The 21,840-nt window shown below is 37.4% G+C and overlaps 1 protein-coding gene across 23 annotated transcripts in view; it reads left to right on the plus strand.

The window, feature by feature from the left end:
• Positions 1-19,762, plus strand: part of NRXN1 (neurexin 1) — a 1,070,346-nt gene extending 1,050,584 nt beyond the window's left edge. For all 23 annotated transcript variants that reach the window (XM_057740906.1, XM_057740886.1, XM_057740889.1 and 20 more), the window contains one exon: positions 19,236-19,762. In XM_057740906.1, the coding sequence (XP_057596889.1) occupies positions 19,236-19,543 (308 nt within the window). In that variant the 3' untranslated portion in view covers positions 19,544-19,762. The remainder of the gene's footprint in view (positions 1-19,235) is intronic.
• The last annotated feature ends 2,078 nt before the right edge of the window (positions 19,763-21,840 follow it).

Consider the following 21,840-nt stretch of genomic DNA (forward strand, 5'->3'; position numbering starts at 1 on the left):
TCTGAAAGACTTGTGTTTGCTTTTCTATTTGTTCCTTGTTTATTAATGTATAGCTTGCATGCCAGCCGTATGAGAAGAAAATCTCCATGAAGCAGGAATCCTGTGTGTGTTGTTCTACACAAGATTTGTTGCATGAATTTTCATTTTGTCCCACAGCCCCAAAGTCTGCTGTCTGATGTACAAGGCACGCAGCTTCTGACCCCATCTGATGATAGCTACAGCGCTCTCATACCAAGCCTCGTTTAACGTCTCATCCTCCCGCAGTGTTTCCTTCCTTACTCCCTAATTTTCAATTTATCAATTTCTTGTAAGGCTTAAACGTCAGATTCTGTTACTTTAATGGCATCTTCCACCGTAGGGTTTTCTTGTGATCTTACCTCCCCTTGATGGTGTCTCGATGGCGTAGTCCATGAATGGTTCCTCTTTCTATATTACATTCTGTAAGTGAGATCTCTTTTCTACAGTGGGTTTTTCTGTCCAATTCCCTATGATTTTTTTCATGTGCATATTTGACAATTTATGCAGTGTTGCTCTTTTGGCATAATTGGCTCTGTGTGGCAGCTTCCTGTGAAACTCTTAGTTCTTGTGATTTTTTCCTATTTTCCAACTTTTTTTTCTTTTTGCAATTGAGGAGTTGTTTTTTGTTATCTTCTCTGAATCTGAATATTGTTTTCTCCTAGGATAGCCATCCTCTAGGTCTTTGTTTCTCAATATACTATGTACCGGTTCTCTTAAATAGCTTTTTTCTTACTTCGTGTCTTGAACACAAATAGAAAATAACATGATCAAAAATTGCAATTGTTGATGTTACTAGACTTTGGATACTGTTAGGTATGTCTCAATGAAAATCATGTCAGATATCCGCAGGTTGTATTTTCAGAAACTGACTTTTTTAGGAAAGTAATATATTAGGTTAAATATTTAGAACTAGATATACCTACTATGCACTTTTGCTACTCCTTAAGCAAGTGAAAGCAGATATTTTTATAAAGAGATGTGTAGTTATTTTTACAGGTGGATTGCCCAAACACTATGTGTTTCATACTAGTGTCTTTGGTCTCCCTGAATATTTACATGTGAAGTTTCTCTAATCACCCTGATGCCAAACTTTTCCAAAAATGGCTTTTTCTTCTCTGAAAATGTGCTATGCTTATCATTTAGGTACCTTCCTAAGGCTATTAATGAAGCAAACAGGAAAAATCTGGCATCTTCTTGAACACAAGTAAATTAATACCTTTTTTGAAGTGCTTGGATAAATTTGAATTATGTAATTCCATCCAGATCTCTTAATGAAGAGGGACATTGTATATTTGGTGGATTTTCAGTTTCACCATTGACCAAATAGTGTTGAGAACTATTGTGCACCCACTGCTCCGTTAAGCTCTGGGAGAAAAAAAAAAATAGAAAGTTTGCACCTTCAGTTCCATTCTACAAAAGGACATCTTTCATTCTACCCCAGATGCTTTTTCATCTATTCTTTATGATGAACAGGTTCTTTATCTTTGACATTAAAATATCACCTGTTTTTCAGGTTGTTGCATGAATTAAAACTAATATATTTAAGGCATCAACTGCAATGCCTGGCATAAAGTAAGCATAAATGGTGGCTTTTCTTTTTCCCAATTCGGTTATATAAAAAAGAATATTCAAGCTATTTTTTCCCACTTACATAATGCTGTTACTTTTCCTGGCTGAAAATTGGTGGGCAACTGATGAAACCACTCAGACCTCCTGATGGGAACTGTACATGTTGAAACTAGATCAGGCACAACCCCCTGGGAGGGAACACATGGAACTCAATTATACTTGATTCCAGCCTCACTGTCCTGTGTGGTTAGCATTGGATGACAATTTCACATTGGTATAAACAGTGTTTTAGAATATGAGAGGGTGGCTCTTCAATTCAGGAGGTCTAACTGAACCCCAACTCCTAGTCGACTGGTGAAAATCAGAAGCAGCTATTGGTAACTAGGTCACAAGCCACCATTGCCCTAAAGTGCCTGGTTTCAGCTACCTGGACATGTGACAAGTGGATGACTTTTCCTTCACACTTTTTGTCAAAAACACATGCTCCGTCTGTGCTTTTCCCTCAGCCTAGAGATATGGTTGTTAGATTAAATGAATCAATGTATGGGAAGCATGTTATAGAACAATGCCTTGCTCATAATAAGTGCTGTATGAGTGTTTGCTGTTATTACTACTTGTTTGTATAAATATACATATTTTCCAAGACTTCTTTTTTCACAGGAACATGTTTTTGTAAAACAGGTTGCTTTGATTGAATAATAAATTGAAACGATGGCAACACTACAAACCACTGAAGTTCCACTATGACCCTTAACCATGTCAGTACATCTTAGTTTTGAGGGCTTCGTCTAAATAGATCCTTTTCTCAAAACTCCTGAAGAAATTTGGAAAGGTGATTTGTATGTTGATCTGAGACCTAGATGAAGATCATGACCCTCTCTGGTGTGGGAGCTTCCAGATGAAAAACTAGTTTGTCATTTGTTACAAAGAGAACAGGATCAGCTTCCCGTTTCCTGGGAGCCCTATTTAGGAAAGATAATTTCCTCTTAGTTGTATAATGCTTAGAATAATATGTCTGTTCCCTTTGTGTATGTATGTGGGCGGGGATATTGGGCCACTCTCAAATCAGTTAAACCTTTGCCAAAGGAGAAAAAGAAAAGCTCTGTTAAAGAATAAAAAAATAAAATTGGTGTAGTTATAGAAGAAAAGGATTGTCATTTGGGGAGCAAGCTCTTAAACATTAGTTGAACCAATGAGGATGAGGTCATCTGTACAGCCCCTCAAAAAATACTACTGGTTGCCTGTCAGTTGATCAGGATTCAGGTTACAGGAGTAATGATAGATCACAGGAATAACTAATATTTAGTGAAGATTTGTTTTGTGTTCATCATTGTTCTCAGTACTTTGTAAATATTATTCTATTTTATTATTTGGCCAAACTGAAGTATTTTTCATAGCTAAGGAGATTCAGAGAGATTAAGTTACTTTTCGTAATACGAGAGAGAGAGTATGCTCTCTAGTTTAGGAAAAATGGGGTTTTAATTTCTTGGAACGCAGAAGGTTGTTCTTTTCGAATTCAGGCACCTCGCAAATATAAGATTAATTTTTAAAATGTTCATTTAAATAATTTCCATGTCTGGCATAAATTTAAATTTGATGGCAAAAGGTCTTTTACATGTATTACTATTCATTAGGCTAAATTTGCTGCAATTACCTTGCAATTTTGTGTGGTTTTTCCAGTATGCTATTTTGAGAAAAGATCAAAGGATTTCTATTGAACTGATCCCATTAACCACATTAAGAATAAAGATATGTATATTGAACAAGGTGCATCTTTTTATTAAATAAGTAATCACAATCATTTAAAGGAATATATTACTTATTAGATCATATTTTTAGGGCCTGATTAGAAGATAATTTAGTGCTACATTTAAATTTGGGGTATTTATTATGTAATTATTCAAAAGCGAGTTTAATTAGCCCATAATAGCCAACACATTGCTGTTAAAATGGGGAATTTTGAGCTGCAGCCAGCAAAACAGCAGTAATGTGTGCTCCATTTCTGGAAAGATCTAAAGCATCGCTTGAGCAGAGTCAGACCAGAGTCAGTGGCAAGGGCCCAGCTAATCATGCGGGTGCAGGACAGGGCAGCTGGAGTTTGGGCCCTGACAGGCTAGCTGGCTTTCAGTGTGTGACATGCTGGTGGAGGAACTGCCTTTATCCATGTGAAGTTAATTCTCCAGAGAGCTGGAATAGAAATGAAATGCTATATTGTTGAAATGGAAGAAAGTCAGACATCATTTGTACTTTTTTCTCCTGTTGTTCTGAGGAGTAGTAATGTCAAAACAAAAATTACATTGGACAAAGTTAAACAGGCAAGGGACAGCTATTCAAGACAATTGCAGCTAAGGAGCCCCAAATTCAGTCTGAGCTCAATTCACTGTGAGAAAAACAAACAAACCAAACCTGGAGAGGTTCTAAGGACTGGGATGGGGGGACCTTCTGTGTTGGCTAATTGGCTTTACCCAAAGGAAAAGTATACCCTCTCCTTTGAATAGCTTCAAGACTGAAGGCAGTTTTACGAATTGGAACAAAGTGCACCCCCTCAAGGTAGGATCCTATTCTCTCCACAGAAATTGGAAGATGGGGAGCTATCTTCCTTGAAGTTTATATTTTAAAGTGAGGGCTCCTGTGTCCTTGAGAAAAATAATCCTGGGTTGTAATACTGAAAAGAAGCTTTAAAAATATTTACACATCAAAGGAACAGAGAAGGAATTTGGAATTACAAGTTTTATTAAGTAAATGCTCTAAGGAAAGGGAGGCCAGGGCCCAAGAGGCAGGCAGAAGCCTGTCTGAAGTTTGGCCAAGCTGTGGAGAAGGTTAAAGGTCTTGATGGTCAGTGAAGGCGATTCCACCTTTTCAGGCAACCAGTTTCGCTTACCAAAATTAGTTCCTACCAGGAGATGAGTAGAAAACAAAGTAACAAACAAAAGGTGGTTTTGTTTGTCTGTTTTCAGAATACAAGCATTTTTATTTAACGTGAACTATTTTGACCTTTCTATGATTTGAGAATTTTTGTTTAACAATGTAATGGAGTGGATCGTTGCCCCACATTGGGAAAACTCAAGGGTGTTTTGTAAGAATTGTGATATGCAACAGGGGGGACTATTAGTTATGTCTGTAACTTTGGAGACGGGTAGAACTAGTTTGAGTTGCAGCTTTTCTTGGTCTTGGGGACTTAGTATCTTTGAGGCTCAATTTCCTTGTATGTAAAATGGGAAAAATGGTGTTCTTACCAGATTGAAAGAAGATGCACGCATGGTGTCTAGCAGAGTGCCTGGCATGTTCTAAGGGCGTAACACATGATTATCATAAACCCAGTGATGAATGGAAGACCTGTTGTTACTAGCACTGTTTCTGTGCCAGTGGACACATTATCCCACCTCGTAGTGAGGCCCCTCCCAAGGCAGACAGATTTGATCCGGGTGGAAAATAGCACAGTCCCTTTGCTGTTAGAGAGAGTGGGCTGAAGTCTCACATGTAAGCTAACTGTGATTGGCCACTTACAGTAATTACTTACCAAATAAGTGAGTTTGCTGAGTTAGATTAAGCATTTACTTCAAAGTCTGCAAAAATTGCATAGCTACTAATACAGAACTCTCCTATAGTAAGTAACAGAAAAATCTACTCAGTCATGTATACACAATAAATTTCTAGGCAGCCTACATGTATCCAGCCTTAAAACATTAATAACCTTTCACAAGTCCTTTTTAGAAAATGCTAAAGTACCATAAGAACCTTTCTGGAGTGTGACGTTTCCTGTTGAGCTTTGGAAGGAGACAATGAGATATATTGCTGTGCTTTAAAACATTCAGCAACCTTGCAGAAAGAAATGCAGCATAGGTTTAGAAAAATATAGGGTAAGTCTACCTTTTATGGAAACATGAAATGCAGGAAGAATGAAATTATGTTTTCTTGTAATTTGTGTCCAGTATCTGCTTTGATAATGAAATTTGTTTCCTGTGGAGTTTTCTTGGTATTTTATTAATTACATTTCCTCAGATAGTATCAGAGGTAAGGCAGCATAGTCTGAATACTGCACTACCGGGCGTGTAGCCCCTGTGAAGAGCAGATATCCTTTATTTTTTTTTTAATTTAATTTTATTTTTTGGCTGCATTGGGTCTTCATTGCTGCACGTGGGCTTTCTCTAGTTGTGGTGACCAGGGGCTACTCTTCATTGCAGTGCACAGGCTTCTCATTGCAGTGGCTTCTCTTGTTGAGGAGCACGGGCTCTAGGCACACAGGCTTCAGTAGTTGTGGCTTGCGAGCTCTAAAACACAGGTTTGGTAGTTGTGGCACATGGGCTTAGTTATTCCGTGGCATGTGGGATCTTCCCGGACCAGGGATCAAACCCACGTTCCCTGCATTGGCAGGTGGATTCTTAACTACTGAGCCATCAGAGAAGTCCCCGATATGCTTTCTTTGTTTGTTCACGTGCTCCAAGGAGCAGCAAATGCTACAATAGGCGTTAGTTTGCAGGTCTCATCTCATGTCATCTGACTTGTTGGTCAGATCATTTTCATCATTAGTAGCTCCTTACCTAGCCTCAGTATTATGAGAAGCCTGGCCTTGGTAATAAAATAAGAAAGATAAGAATACTTTATTAAATTGTCAAGTTTAAAAAAAGGATGTGTTAAAGATGCCAGTACAGCCAGAAGCCATCAATTACATTTTGAAAATTAGTAGAAAGAGAAGTAGCAATGTGACCACATCTATGAACACAGTAACATCTTACGTTTCATTGACCTGACTTTGGAAATCAGATTGAGTTCACATCTCAGTTCAGCCACTTGCTGTGTAATCAGAAGCAGAACATTGAACCTCTGTGTACTTGACTTTTTTCATCTGTAAAATGGCATGAATGATGTTAACTACTCATATTGTTATGCTGATAAGACAATGCACATAAAGCACTTAGCACTGAGTTGACACCTAGAAGCTTTGATAATATGAATTAGCTTTTATTAGTAGTACCAACAAATTAACTGAGGGGTAAACCATATTATAAATGGAAATAAACCTATAGCCACAAGCAAGAAAGGGAAATGTTAGTAGTTGGCACCTTAGCATCTAGAAAGCTTTTTAAACTCTTTCTGAATTCTAGCAGCATCACACTTTTCTCAGTAGCCACTATGAGACTAGTAAGACAAGAGCAGTGCTTCAGTTGGATGAATGCAGGTTGATAGGATGGGAAGAGGGCACATATCGTCTGCTATTCTTATTTTGGGGGGGGGCGGAATGCAGGTCTCTGCCCCACAGAGTTTTTGAGAGAAGAACTGATTCGCTTTTCTGCGTGCTATTGTAATCAACTTGCTCTGCCTCCTAAGACATTCGGGGACACTCTGGGCTGTATGACATAACGGGGCAGAGCCACCACACCCCTCCTCCCACGATGGATGGCTTGTCTTCTGTGCTTCCCAATTCTAGGCTTGACATGCCTCCTTCTAATGGGCTCAGTGGGGAAGCTGTCTAATCTTTCACCTTAGCTATTGCACTTTCACCAAAAAGAATATGACTTTTCCCAACAAAAGAAAATTGAGACAGCAATAGCTTCATGACAGGAATATAAAGATGATCACCCAAAGTGAGGAGACCCAGTTTTAGGTCAGGAAAACCGCACACTGTCCCATTACCCAGAATGACCTGCAATTGTATAAACTGTACAGAAACCCAGGGTGAGAGGCAGTGCCCCTAGAACCTGGCATACAACTCTGTATAGAGACTCTGCTGTGGATTTCATCCAGAGTGCAACATGGAATTCCAGAGCAGGAAAGGAAGGAGGACAAGAAAAAATGACCTAACAATTTTAGAAAGAAACCCTAACACCTAATCAAAAGAGTTATTTCCGTGCTAATAAGCCTTTCTGTCAGGTAAGACCAAAGAGTAGTCTCAGGTGATTGATTTCTTGATACCTAAAAACATAAATTCTCATAATAAAATTTTGAAAGAAGGAGAAATTTAATTCACTCCAACCATGAGAACCAGAGAACACTGATCCATAAGGATAGAATGTTTCACAGGTAAACAGAAACAAGCTCCACGCGCAGCTTAACAATTAATGGCCTGGAACAACTGGCTGCATAGTGTAAATGGTCATTTTGCCACCTGAATCCACGGGGCCTCCATTCTTGAAAGGGGAGCCCCTGAATACAGAGACCCCCTTGGAGATAACATCCGTGGTGGGCACTGCCATGACTGATTGAGCCATCGTGTGCTGTACATATCACAGAATTGTTTCATTGTTGGAAAGATACCGCTTCAATACCTTTTGTGTGGAAGATGCAGGAAAGATATCAGACCATTGTTGTTTTTACATAGCACTTTATCCTTCTGGGAGCACTCGCACATTTATGTACCTGATGGGATCCTCGCAGTAACCCTGGGAGATAAATAATGTGTCATCAGTTTGTCTTTGATGAAAAAATGTTAGCAGAGGATAATGAGGTGCTAAGGGTCACTCAGCAAGTTAGGGGCAGTGCCTGAACTAGAATCTAAAAAAAATTCTTTTTTACCACTTTGCTATGCTTTTCTAAGATTCTGTGGGAATGCAAACTGGAAAGGACAGGTAGGTGGCAGGAGGTGAGGTGGAATGTGGCTGGAAGGGCTAGAACTGGACAGCTGCTTAGAAGAGAGGCCTAAAGGGATCAGTTCTACAGGAAAGGGAAAAATTGGGAATACTAGCAAATTGTTCCACAGTCATGGGTGCAGACGCATTGAATGGATGAAGCTGTAATAGCCCGAGACACACCTGGGTTTGAATTTTGGCTGTGCCGCTCGTGAAGCATACATAGTGTAACCTCTTTGGGCTTAGTTTCCTTTCCTGTAAAGTTGTGATAACAACCGCGGAGTTGTTAGGAGGAATAAGTCAGATAATGTGTGTGAAGTGCACAGTCCAGAGCCTACCACATAGTAATAATTCAATAAAGGTAACAGTTGCTAACTAAACAACATAAGAAAAAAAATTTCAGCCTTGCAGTGAGTCAGAAGGCATAGTAGCCGTGTTGAACATCAGTTGACAGTTAAGTCACATGAAACTGTATCTGCTAAGGGTAAATCCAGGTACCATTTGGGAGGAAGTTAACAAAGGGAGTTTTAATAATTCAATATATTTAAGTAAGTTAATCCCAAGGTATGATGAAATCTTCTCTGAAGCTCTTCAGAAGCCTGATTTTACCTATAAATTATGAGAAAATAAAGGTGACTCTAGCAACTTCTGTCAGAGAATTGGAAGGAATGCTGCAGTATTAACATGCACACGTGCGTGTACATACTCACACACTCCTCATTGCTGCAGCTGTAATCATAGTGCCATTTCTGTCTTCCTATAAACCAGGTTCCTCCCAAATTCCTTGTTCCAGGCTTGAGGATTCCTTGGAATGAATCCCCTGGTTTTGTGTTCAACTTTCTATATGTAAAAAAGTAAAATACATCTTAAGAAAAGTGGTTGCTGGGTATATGCATATCTGGGTGTTTTAGTCAATGAACTCCCAGGAAAAAAAGCTATTTTGCTATCAAAGAGTAGAGTAGAAATCAATAACAGAGCGTATCATCTCCATTTCAAAATATGGCTCCTCTTGCATTTTCTGTAATGTGGTACATTTTGATGAAAAACACATACAGAATTGCCAGGCTCCCCAGCTTTGAAACTGACTGTCTCAATTATTGCCTATGTGGCTTTTCTTCTACTTGACAGTCATGAAAAGTTTGACATGACCAATGAGGCCCTTTTCAACTTTCTCACTCTAATAGCAACAGGAATAAAAAGTGCCCTAGAAACTTCTGCAGCTGCTTTGCTGAATTTGAGAAAAGAGCTCCAAATTAGCTCTCAACCACTTGTAGTGCTGTGGGTATCAGATACGGTTAATGTAAATAAGGCACCCAAAAAGATCAGACTGAAGACTGCTAACTTGATTGACTTTAAATAACTTGGCGCTTAGTGGAACTAAGCAGCCTATACTCGGAGGCATAGGGAAAGCACATGCAGATAGGATGCTTGCACATTGATGCATCTTAATCCCAATGCACTTAAGCAGAGAAATGCTTTCTAGTTTAGTTAAATAAATACCATCTTTACCTCTTTTACTGAAGATGTTATAGGAGGTGGGAGTTAGGAAAGCATCGAGGTAAAAGTGTTTTATAAAGAAGTATGCAGTTACCTTCAATGTTTTACCCACCTGTTGATTATTACCTTTACTCAAAACTTAGAAATCAGAGATCTCGCACACTTTCTTAATGGTTACATTCACCCCAGTCCACTCCTGAAAATTTATGAACTTACAAAAAACTCGCCCTCTAATCAGTCAGAAAACATACACTTTGCAGCTCGTGTGTTCAGTCTTCATTGGAAGTGAGGGAATTGGTGGGAGAGAGAAATAGAATCACAGGAAACTATCAAAGGACTCGCCGTCTAGTCTGGAAGAGAAGGAACAGCAATAGAAATGAAACGTAAGTAAGATCACACAAAACCACATGATCCATACTAAAATGTTTGATGTAATATGTAGTTGAGAGAGGATTGGGATAAAGATGGGTTTCCTGCAAATTCTTACATATGTCTTCTTGATTCTGTTCTTGCCAGCTTCAGGCCATTCTATCTCATGCCTTTCTTCTTGAGAAATCCTTGATGGCTTTCCAGGGTTCACACTGGAAGGACTAGATCCTTCTCCTCCTTTAAGGCTCATCCCAAATAACTTCTAGTGACACAGCCCTTTGCTGATGACCCTGTCTAAAGACCCCCCACCCTCATTATTATGTTTCTTAGTACCCAATTTTTGTGCCTTCTTGTGTTATTGTATTTTTTAATTTAAAATTGTCCTCTTCGTTTCCTTATATTTTCTGTCTTATTTTGAATATACTGAAAGTTCTAATAAGGTGGAACCCATGAGTGTCTTGTGTATCTTGGTCTGAACACCTTACATGGTACCTGATAAACTGCTGTTACTCCATACATATTTGTTGAAATTTTTAAATTAATTTTTTCTACTTGATTTTACTTTTCCCTTCTTTCCCACCTCCATACATTAACCAATGATAACAGCTTGGCATGAATCTTTCATACATCTTTCACCATATTCCTATGAACATGTATAAATATAGGGTTTTCTCTCTTGCCATATAAAAATAGAAGCACACTCTATGAATTAAATTTGTTTTTCTCCTTTGCTAATGTATCATGGCCATCTTTCAGGTCAACAGAATGGACTCCAATTCCTATTTTTAACTCTGTTAAAATTCCAGGCTATGGTCGAATACATTATTTATTCAATAAATGTTAATGATCTTTAAAGTTGTCCTTTTTTCTTTTCTCCTCTCAACATTATAACAAACATCCTGTATTTATATATTCGCCTGCGGGTGTATTTAATTCTTTAGACTATATTCCCAAAACTGAGGTTGCTTGATTAAAATATTTGTGTATTTTTTAACTTTATTGTAAATTTCAAACGTATACTAAATTAGAAATAATTGTATAATGAACTCACATGCACCCATCATCCAACTGCAGTTTAATCTTTTAAAATTTTAATAGATGTTGCTAGATTACTTCCTAAAAAGTATCAAAGAATTCATATTCTCACCAGCACAACTGTCCATTTCCCAAGTAAATGTCCTAACCAAATTATCACTATTTCTTTTTTTCTACTTTATTCTTCCAATATTGTTAAGGAAAAAAAAAACAAAACCTCTTTATTTTAACTTACATTTTAGTGAAATTAAGCATCTCACTTGTGTTTATTTTTGTCTGTTCTTCTAGTGGGTTTTTGCCTTTATTTTTATAGCAATTGATATATGTTGTTTAGAATTTAGAGGTGTTAATTCTTGGTGTGTCATATGTACTACAGATATTTCTCCTCTCCTTTCTCATCTGCATTTTTACTCTGTTAGTGACACCTTTTTCCACACAAAATTGGTATTATTTATGGAGTCAAATATGATGATCTTTTCATGTCTGACTTCATTCCACTGACTATGATCTATGTAAGTTTCATGTCCACCTACAAATTTCTTCTCACTTTCCCCCAAAGCTCAACATGCTGCCGCCACTCTAGCATTAGTTCAGCTCCTGAAAAGCAAACTCTTTTCTTCCTCAAGGTCATTCCACTTGTGGTTCCTTCTGATTAGAAGATTCTTCTGCCCACGTTTCTGCCCACTGGACTACCCTATACTCATTTTCCAGGTCTCAGCATAAATGGTACAACTTCAGAAAGGTCTATCTGACTCCCCAGTCTAAATCAGAAACCTCTCTTCGATGGTACCTGCCATTTTCCTTCATCACACACCTTCCAGCTAATGCTTTAAGCTTAACTGTGTGATGCATTGCTGTATGTCTCTTTCCCACATTATATTTCAAGGTCCATGAGGGCAGATGTCAAATGTGTTTGGTTAACTCCTCTACCCCCAGGACCTAGTATAGTCCCTGGAACATAACTATAGCTCACCATGTAATTGGTTGACCACAGGACTGAATATTCTTAGAAAAAAAATCATAAAATATGGAACATTTAAGCTAAGTCTTGACAAATAAGTAATATTCAGCCAGGCTGGGGGAAAAAAAAAAGGTCAGATGAGTGAGGCATGAAGTAAAAACTTCTATTGGTATGTGGGAACTAGGAGATGGCAATAAAATTTAATGATTGTCCCTTTCTTTGAGAGAAATGGAAGACAAATTTGAGTAGGTAGCTATGGGCAGACCCTGAAGACCTGTGGGAACAGTAGTCACATTAGTACTTTAGTAAACACCATGACAATTTCAGAGATTATAATAGGACCTTATGGGAATAATGACCATGTAAAGTCTATCAAGCTTGCAATGACCAAGCTGTGGACACATAGCCATGTTCCTTTGGCTTCCCCCGAGAAGAGGGAGAATGTGTGTTTATCTGTCTATTCATTTTCAGTGTCACCAAAGTCACACGTGGTGTGATTGTCCATTGCCTCTTCTGTTCTAAGTGGTGCCATTTGAGGTTGCAGCTGTCCTAGTTGGTGCTCCCTGTCCTCCAGGCCCGTGATGAATTTTTCTGTGGATTGCACCCCTTCTTATGCAATGCCTAGATATCTGGTGAAGATAAATGATCCTCTCGATCCCACAGTGATGGCCCCTGCATTTACCTTCAAACACGCACTTTGGTGGCTTTGAAAGTAGCAGAGGAAAATGTTAGTTCCAGCAGCCAGGCTGGTGATAAAGGTTTACTGATTTCCAAGTTCCTTCTGAATCACCAATTGATTGGGTAGGGGTTGAGGTGTATCAGACCTGACCTCCCTCAAGCCTTTTGTCTGACCTGCAGTAGCAAACATCAAAATGTGCAGGGCATGGGTGTGGTTGGTGGGAAGGGAAGATGAAGCTGGGCGGGATTTGAAACATCCAGCATTCATCACCTCTCAAAAAACCACCGTGTGAGTTGAAATTAGTGCGTATCATATAAATCACTGCCTATCTGCTTTCCTGCAACTGTTGGATTTAAACATGCATTCTTATGTGATTACATCATAATTGTTTCTTTTGGCCTATGTTTTATTGAAATGCAAAAATGAAAAAAATAATATATATATTTTTTGGTGATGGGGAGAAAACCTGCTAATATCAATTCACAAACACCACAGGAGCCTACAGTTCCAATTTTCTTTTCACGGTATTGATGAAACTGGGTACTGGAAAAGTCAAATCTCCCCTTATAAATCTGAAACCATTTTCAAGGCTAGCCTAGAATTATAATAACTTCCACATCTATTGAAACAGTGCAGAACTATGGTCTAATGAGATCATTTAGACAACTCTTTTTCTTCTGTGGGGGTGGAGACAGAAATTTAAAATTGATGACTTTTTATCTGTGATAAAACTAGAAAGGCTGGCCAAAGACTCTTAACCGAGAAAAAAATCAATAAATGCATATTTCCAATAGTTTTTTAAAAGGATTATTGTAAGGTAGGAGGTCTAGTAATTTAGGGTACCAAAATGATATATGTTGAGCATAGTGGAGTTATATGATCCTTTATCTACCCCTCCTGATCTGAAATATATAGCTCAGGTTCCATTTTTTTTTTATCATTGGTATATTTTATTCTTTATTATTTCTTAATATTGGTAATCTCTTACAATTCTTTTTTTCTTAAAGCTGAATAACTCTTAGTAAAACACTTGCTTCATCCTTGATGTGACAGGGTCATGGTCGATGATGTACCTACACACTAACAGTCTATATTGAAGAAATAAAACCAGCAATACAAATGGCCTGGAAACAACAATCTCACCCCGAAAAGCTAACTTTGGAAACAACATAAATATAATAAGATTACAGTGAAAGAACAGCTCATCCACGTATACAAAATAGTTTCATAAAAGTGACAATTTGAGTGATAAAAAGAGCATCTGATGACCTGGTTATTGCCTTGGTGAATGCATCGTCTGAAATACAAGGTCCCACCATCCACCAAACCCTCATTTTATGTAACAGGAATTAGGATTTTAAGCATCGTTTCTCGTGTGAAACATTATGTAAAAACATAAACCAAGAGCAATTTTGTTTTTAATAACAGTATTTGATTGCTCTGTTTCCAGTCTCAGAAAGAATAAGTAAAGAATGTCACGTGTTTTCCATTGTACAGTGAAACAAACCTCTTTGGAAAAATTCACTAATGTTCAAAAATTTACCTTTCAAAATGCAGAGTTATTTTTGAACTTCAGTTGTGAATCATCTTGCTAAGTCAATGAGAGCTTTATTCTCCCCATGTGTATCGACTAAGGTTATGACCAAACACAAACAGTGGCAAACTGTTAAACACAGGCTCCAGTGCAAAGCTGAATGGCCCAATGTACTCCTCATCTTCCCATCTTCATAATCAAAGTTATTTTTAATTGGTGATAAAATATTATTTCTTTTGATAAAGCATAGAATTTCATTCTATAAACAAATTTAGAATGTTAAATCTTAAAGTGGACCAATATAAAGCACCGAGACTGTATTCTAATGAAACAATCACACTGAGACTTTTTTCTTTTCTTTTCTTTTCTTTTCTTTTCTTTTCTTTTCTTTTCTTTTCTTGCCAGTAGGGACAATTTTAAAGTGTGGTGTGAAATCAGGAACTTGGCAATAGGTTTTGTCCCTCATTGAACATCTGGCTGAGTAATGCCTCCAAGAGGCAGAGTCCCAACCCCCACTGGCCTGGCCTCCTTCATTTACTGAGTGGGGAGGGACATACCCACTGTGCTCTCTGAGGGCCACCTAGAAGGATGTCAAGAACTGGGAGAGGGATGCGCAGAAGAGGTAGGGAGGGGGAAGAGGTAGGGAGGGGGAAGACGTAGGAGAAAGAATAGGCAGGGGCATGGAGGGGGTGACAGAGGACCAAAGTTGCTGGTAAGAAGTGAGACTTGCCATGTGGTCCTCTCCGCACTGTACTACAGCCTATTGTGTCTTAAACATGTTTGTTCTATGGTACTTCTTAACTGAATCTAAATTAGTTCCTATTTGGGGAAATCATATTCTTTCACAGATACAGTGCCAAGGACTGTCAAAAATAAAGAAGGAACATACAGGACAATTTCTTTTTCTGTGGTGGTAGTTTTAAAATATTCAGCAAGTTTAAGGACAAGTTAAAATGTTAAATGTTTCACTTTTTTTGTGTGCAGAGCAACAAATACATTTATTATTCTTTTTATGTGACAAGGCCCTGGAATATATCTTTTGCACTTACTCTGCATTTTTCATAATAAATTATTATGTGATATGAGTAAACTGGTTTAGGGTATCATGTGGGAACATGTTAATAACTGTCCTAACACCTGAAAGACTATGCCTTTGTAAGTAATCACAGTAATAATTCGACAACGAAAAACAAGAAAATTCATAGAGCTAGCTTATAAGATTCTTGATAAATCTGGGCCAAAGCAGACCATGTGGAAAATTAGAGACCGTCAGATCTTGCCAAACATTTGAGAAAGAGAGAGAATTAAAAATCAATTTTCATCTGTCCTTAAGATAACACTATCTGTACACAAGTCCCAGGAATATTTCCATAGCCATTTGGCTGAGAAGTGGCTTATATGAAAAAGGTAAGAACCCTTGTGATAGCCTTTTGTCCTCACCACTATAATCAGTAGCTTTCGTGTCATTGAGGCAAAAGTACCAGCAAAAATCGAAAGCCTCCATATTGCCGTTAAGGTGTGCCTGTGCACTTTTCCCACACATAGCAGACCTAGCACTCCCTTCTGTTTTTCTGAAGGGTACGTGATGACCAGAATCCTTCGGTAAAATGAGGATAGAATTGCATGGGAAAACTTTGATTAGGTAAGATAACCGATTGTAGTATTCACGTAAACTATGTGTAAGGAAGTGTAAAGAGAGTGCAAAATACTCAAATCCATGAAATATTAATATAAGAATTTCTTATAGAGGTCTCTAAATTCTTTTCTTCATATTGTCATGAATGGTGAAGAGATGACTGTATTTTTTAATTAAAAAATTTAACCAAATTATGTAAGAAGCCATTCAGCCTCTTTAGCCATTTATGCCATTACCTACATTTAAATTAATATGGAATTCCTCAGAGGTTTGTCAGTGATCATCAAAATAAACCGTAATGACAATCCATAAGGGAACCACTTTTATGATTCATGAAAATGTTTACATTTCTCCAGCCTTTTGCACATCTGGAAGAGATGTCCCATTAACTCTTAAGTGTATAAATACTCTGAGCTTAGCACAAAAGTTAAGAAAATTATCACTTAGCTTTCAGATTGGAAGCATAAGCAAAAAAAAATTGTTAAATAACCAATTAGATATGGAAGCAACTGCATATTCTGAATAGACTTATAATAATATCTGTGGTTATTAATTTTTAACATCAGAGGGAAAAAATGTTTCATCATTGGGTCTGTGGGGCTTTCTTTTGGTAGGCTATTTTTATGATATTTAGAACCTTTGTTTATATATGGGTTACAGAGATGTGTCAGGCCTGCATGCAAAGCAACCTTTTGGCTGGAGCTGCAAAAAAGACAAGCATTTTCCTTAAACAGGAAGTGTTTCTCAAATGGCTCTATGGCAAAATGGGAGCATTTGAGGCTTTGCTTTGTTCTTTGTAATCTCAGTCTAGTTTTACCCTCAATTTGGCTTTGGTGTGTTCCTTTTACAGTTGTGAAAACATATCAGAAATATTTGAGCAGATAAAAAGAAAATTAAAATTCTTTGATAAGGTAGTCCATTTACAATACCAGTTCCTAAATGAAAAAAAAAGTACATATATATTCTTAGTTTAGAAAATGTAAGCCCTGCATTCCATAAAAACTCTCAAGTCTGACTACCGTGAGCTATATGATTAGGATTTTATCTCCATTCTCCCCATTCTTTTCTGACAAAGTGAGGTAATTATGAAAATGTGTTTCAAATGAAAGCATTCCATCAGGTGGGGGGAAGTGATTTAGGTAAAGTTTAAATAAAACCCCTTTTCCAGCTCTTGAGACACCATGGTAAAAGAATGCTCCACGAAATGAGCAAGTAGAAAGTTGTCATTTAGTGAAAGTTAGCAGCTGAGCTAATTGGCAGACTTTGGCGAAGATGCCTGTATTTGAAAGAGAAAGTGCCGCCTTTGGTTTGTCAGGTAGTGACAGAGCTCCTGCAGTAGGTTCTGTTCTTCTTGAGAGGAAATTAATTTCCTGTAATCAAATGCTGTGGAGTATAATCTTTGTCTCCTTGACCTCAGAAGCAACGTCAAGGCCTTTTATTCAGCAACATTAAACGAGATTTTGTAAAACAAGCAGGGATACATTCAGCGAACAGAGGTTTCACCTGCTACATTTTGTAACTCCAGAGCATATTGCTGCCTTGAGACTGAGCTATTCCTCTAAGTGACTACATTTGTAAGGCTTTATTTGGGGAAGGAAAGGAAAGTGACAGCAAGAAACCCACATTTAGGCAGATGAAATCTTGGTGATGTTTGAAAACGGAATTACAAAGCAGCAGTGCCATATGGTAGATAAATGATTCCCAGTAACTAATAGGAACTTTTGTAGAAATATAAAAAATGGGGACTTCCCTGGCATTCCAGTGGTTAAGACTCTGCACTCCAAATGCAGGGGGTACGAGTCCAATCCCTGCTTGGGGAGCTAAGATCCCACATGCCGCATAGTGAGGCCAAAAATGGAAAAAATAAAGGCCTCTTGCTTGGCCACCTGGAGCACCACTGAAGAGTTTGAGGGTTAGTGGGAATAAAATTCCCCTTTCCGTCTTGAAAAAAAAAAAAAAAAATATATATATATATATATATATATAATAATTACTAAGAATAGTGAAACAGAAGTACCATTTTAGCCTTTTGAACTGTTCAATTTCTGGTGTGTGTATATACATACACATACCTTCCACATATACACACATACATATATATTCAATCTTTATGCAATCTTGAGATTGTTTAAATTCATTCTGCATAATTTACAAATAATAATGTTTTGAAAATTATAGCAGTTTTAATTCATTACTTCTGAAAAGTTATCTTTTTTTCTGTAAGACAAGGGAAAGGATGGAGATTTAGAGAAAGAGAGAGAACACAATCCTTAGAGAAAAATGACCTGGGATCAGTGATGGGACAGAATCTTCTCTCTCCACAGTTCCTTTTCTTTCAAATTCTATTAAATAATAATAATAATAAGTTTATTACAGAGAGGAAGAGAGCCTCTCCCCTCTCCTCCTATCTACAAACTAAATCCCGGGACTTTTCCTCCCCGTCTGTCATCAATTTCAGTGCCTGCCTGGGCCTTGGAGAAAATGTTAATGCACCTGTGGTCCATTTCTTTTACCCAAAGAAGAACTTTATACTTTGGAAAGATTGAAGGAGGGTTTTGTCAGTTGAATAAAAGTGGGGCAGCCAGTCTTTTATTTCTGATCATCTACAAGGTCCTGAATTTTAGCTCAAAACCAGTCTAGATGGCCTTTAAAATATTAAAAAAATATTTTCTTAGTTTCTGCTCTCAAATTTAGCTTTGGTGATCACTCAACCACTGACAGTGAATGAATAACATACACACATACGTAAGCAGATGAACCTCCAACAGAAAAGAAAATTAGTTCTGTTTTAGTTTTTAGAATTGTGACTAAAATAACACCTTTAAAAGCAGACAATTAGACTATTCAAAATGCCTGGATTACCTTATTGTTCAGTAATATGGTCATTGCAATAGGAGGCAATATGATTTCTGAAGTAATCCTAAATTTAGGTATACTGTTTCAGTCTAGAGTTAGCCATAAGCGTTCTGTATCAACATCAATTTGATGCTTAAAATGATAACCTCTAATATTATAGGGTAGAGTCATTATGATGTTATGGTTTTATTTTCCACATTGGGTTTATTGTTTTTCACCTAACACATCAACATGGCCCTTTAGAACTACATGGAGCTTATTTAGAACTACATGGAGCAATACCCTGATCTGTGAAAAAGAAAAGATGGCAACAAATCTCTCTCCCAGTACTTTGATTCATAATCCCTAGTTTTTAGTGACTATGAGGCATAGGAATTGCTACATTTAGCATCAGTATGCTTTTCCTAAAGCAGTGGATGCTATTCCATTAGGCATGGAAATAGATGATAAATGTAGCTCTCTGGCATTCAGGAAACTCCATAATCACTTGTTTTTTCTCTGTCTCTTTCCTACAGCCAACCCAACACGAGCGGGTGGGAGAGAGCCATACCCAGGCTCAGCAGAAGTGATTCGGGAGTCCAGCAGCACGACAGGCATGGTTGTGGGGATCGTAGCCGCTGCCGCCCTGTGCATCCTCATCCTCCTCTACGCCATGTACAAGTACAGAAACCGGGATGAAGGCTCGTACCACGTGGATGAGAGTCGAAACTACATCAGTAACTCAGCACAGTCCAATGGGGCTGTTGTAAAGGAGAAACAACCCAGCAGTGCGAAAAGCGCCAACAAAAACAAGAAAAACAAGGATAAAGAGTATTACGTCTGATCTCAACATGAAAAGGACCCTTGTATAGAAATAGTCTTCATTTTATCTGAGACATAATATAAACTTATTTACTTTCCTTTTTATGAAGCACATACAAAAGAAGACAGGGAATGCAATCAGGAAGGAGAGACTTTTTAAAAAATAAAAACAAGTATCTCATGCTCTTGTTTCTCCAAAAAAGAAAAAAGAAAAAAAAAAAAGAAAAAAGAAAAAACAGGGGCCAATAAATTCCCTAACATCCACAGTGTTTTAATTTACTCTGCCTGTCTTTATGTTGCTGGAACATTTCTAAAAGACAGTGATGACTGCACGCATTCATAAAGCAAAGGAGTATTACAACATCGGGAGGCACAACACAAAAACAACACAAAACACAACACAGAAAAAGAAGCTACCTATGATCCTGGATTTAGCCAAAGTGCTAGCGCTTTCCTGAGAAGTCAGTTAGTCTGATTGCCAGAGAAGACTGTCACTTTGAGTGACTCAACCTGCAAACCTTTTCAGAGTTCGCCACCTGGCACAACTGGAGCAGTGGCTGGAACTTGCACTGAAACAAAGTGCTGGCTTTTTTTGAAGACTTGTGTAGGAACACATTCAAAAAGCCCCTTTCTGGTTGTGAGGGAAAAAAACAAAGTATGGAGGCCTTATTTTCAACAATATGAAAGATAAGGCAAATTTTCACAGTAAAATTTCAAAACAGAAACAAAAAAACAAGAGGGTATAGATGCAATCACTGGGAAATTTTCATGCACGCTTAATATGTTATTACATATGTTTATATAAAATCCATCTCTGTGTGCTTTCTGGACTGTGATAAGTGACGTTTTATAGCCTGTTGTATAGAAAATGCAAAATATATCTCTGCTCTTCAGCCATTTTTGGTAAATTCAATGTTATAAGTGTTGCTAACTATAGGGAGTTTTATGACATCAGATCAACAATTATTTCAGGGTTTCTTTTTTTTTTGCCATCATTATAAATTGCCACAATTACTTTTTTTTAAAAAAATTACAATGTAGTGTTTATTCTAAGGAAGATATGTATGAATGTATATAAAAAGACTCAGCTACTTTTTTTTTCGCATACATGTACAGCCTTCATTCTGTTGCAATTAAGTTTTAATATTTGTATGAAAGGTGTGAATTAGAAGGTAAACTATATACATATGTATCTTATAATCTTCTTTGCTCCCCCAAATACTCACATTTCCCACATACATTCTGCATTCATGATCACAAATATGCGCGCGCACATGCACACACACACACACACACACACACACAGAAATCCAGAAGAATCCATCAGATAGGATGGAAGACCCAAACGTACATATAATAGCAAATATTTACTGACAAATTGGAAAGCGGGAAGGAAGATAGTTGTGCCAAGGTATTGATGACAAATGGGGTGATTTGCTTCATTGAGATTATGCTCCCAGGAAATCTCCAGAAGATTTTAGTCCCTAATGAAGTGGAACATTTTCTTATCAAGTAGACTATCAATGGTATATTGCTGCATGTATATGAACCATTAGGTGGGCAGGTTATGGAAGCAAAATTGGTTGATCTACACCTTAACCCTGGCTGCTGCAATTGAAAACTTTGTTTCCAATAAAATTATATATATATATATATATATGTATATATATATATATATATATAGACTCTGAACCTGATGTGCATGATAAACATTTTTGGAAAGTAAACACTTTCTCAACTAAGAAAGTATTTTCAGTAATTTTTGATTCTGTATTACTATCCATTTAAGAAAATCATCTGTTGATTATTGACTATAATTTAACTTTCCTGGTTTTACATATATATCATTAAATGTAGTTTTAGTTTAACACGCATTAAGTAGTGGAAACGTATAGATACACTTGTTTTTGCATATTGTTTCAATGATGTTCATAGCAATAAATCATTAGTATGAGAAGGTAATGCAAAGGAAATGCAATATTAGATTGGAAGTTGATGCCTCAGTAGAAATTGGTCGCATTACTTTAACATCTCCTAAAAGAACCATATTAGATTTCATAGACGAGAAGAATACTTTTACAATTAGCTTTAATCAGAAAAGACAAAAGATGCAAAACATCTTTTGTGATACTTTAGTTGGTGAAAAAAGCCAAGAAGTGGCCTGGATTTCAGACATACAGCACCTTCCATATATGTATAATTCACAGCAAATCACCATCTATGGTTGCCAAGTAACTGTTGTACAAAAGTCTTAAAGACTTTTCATGGCCCAGAAAGTAGAGGTATAAAACTAAAATTTAATGTCCATTACCTGTGTTT

The sequence above is a fragment of the Hippopotamus amphibius genome, chromosome 7 (assembly GCF_030028045.1).
Source record: "Hippopotamus amphibius kiboko isolate mHipAmp2 chromosome 7, mHipAmp2.hap2, whole genome shotgun sequence".
Taxonomy (NCBI): Eukaryota; Metazoa; Chordata; class Mammalia; order Artiodactyla; family Hippopotamidae; genus Hippopotamus; species Hippopotamus amphibius.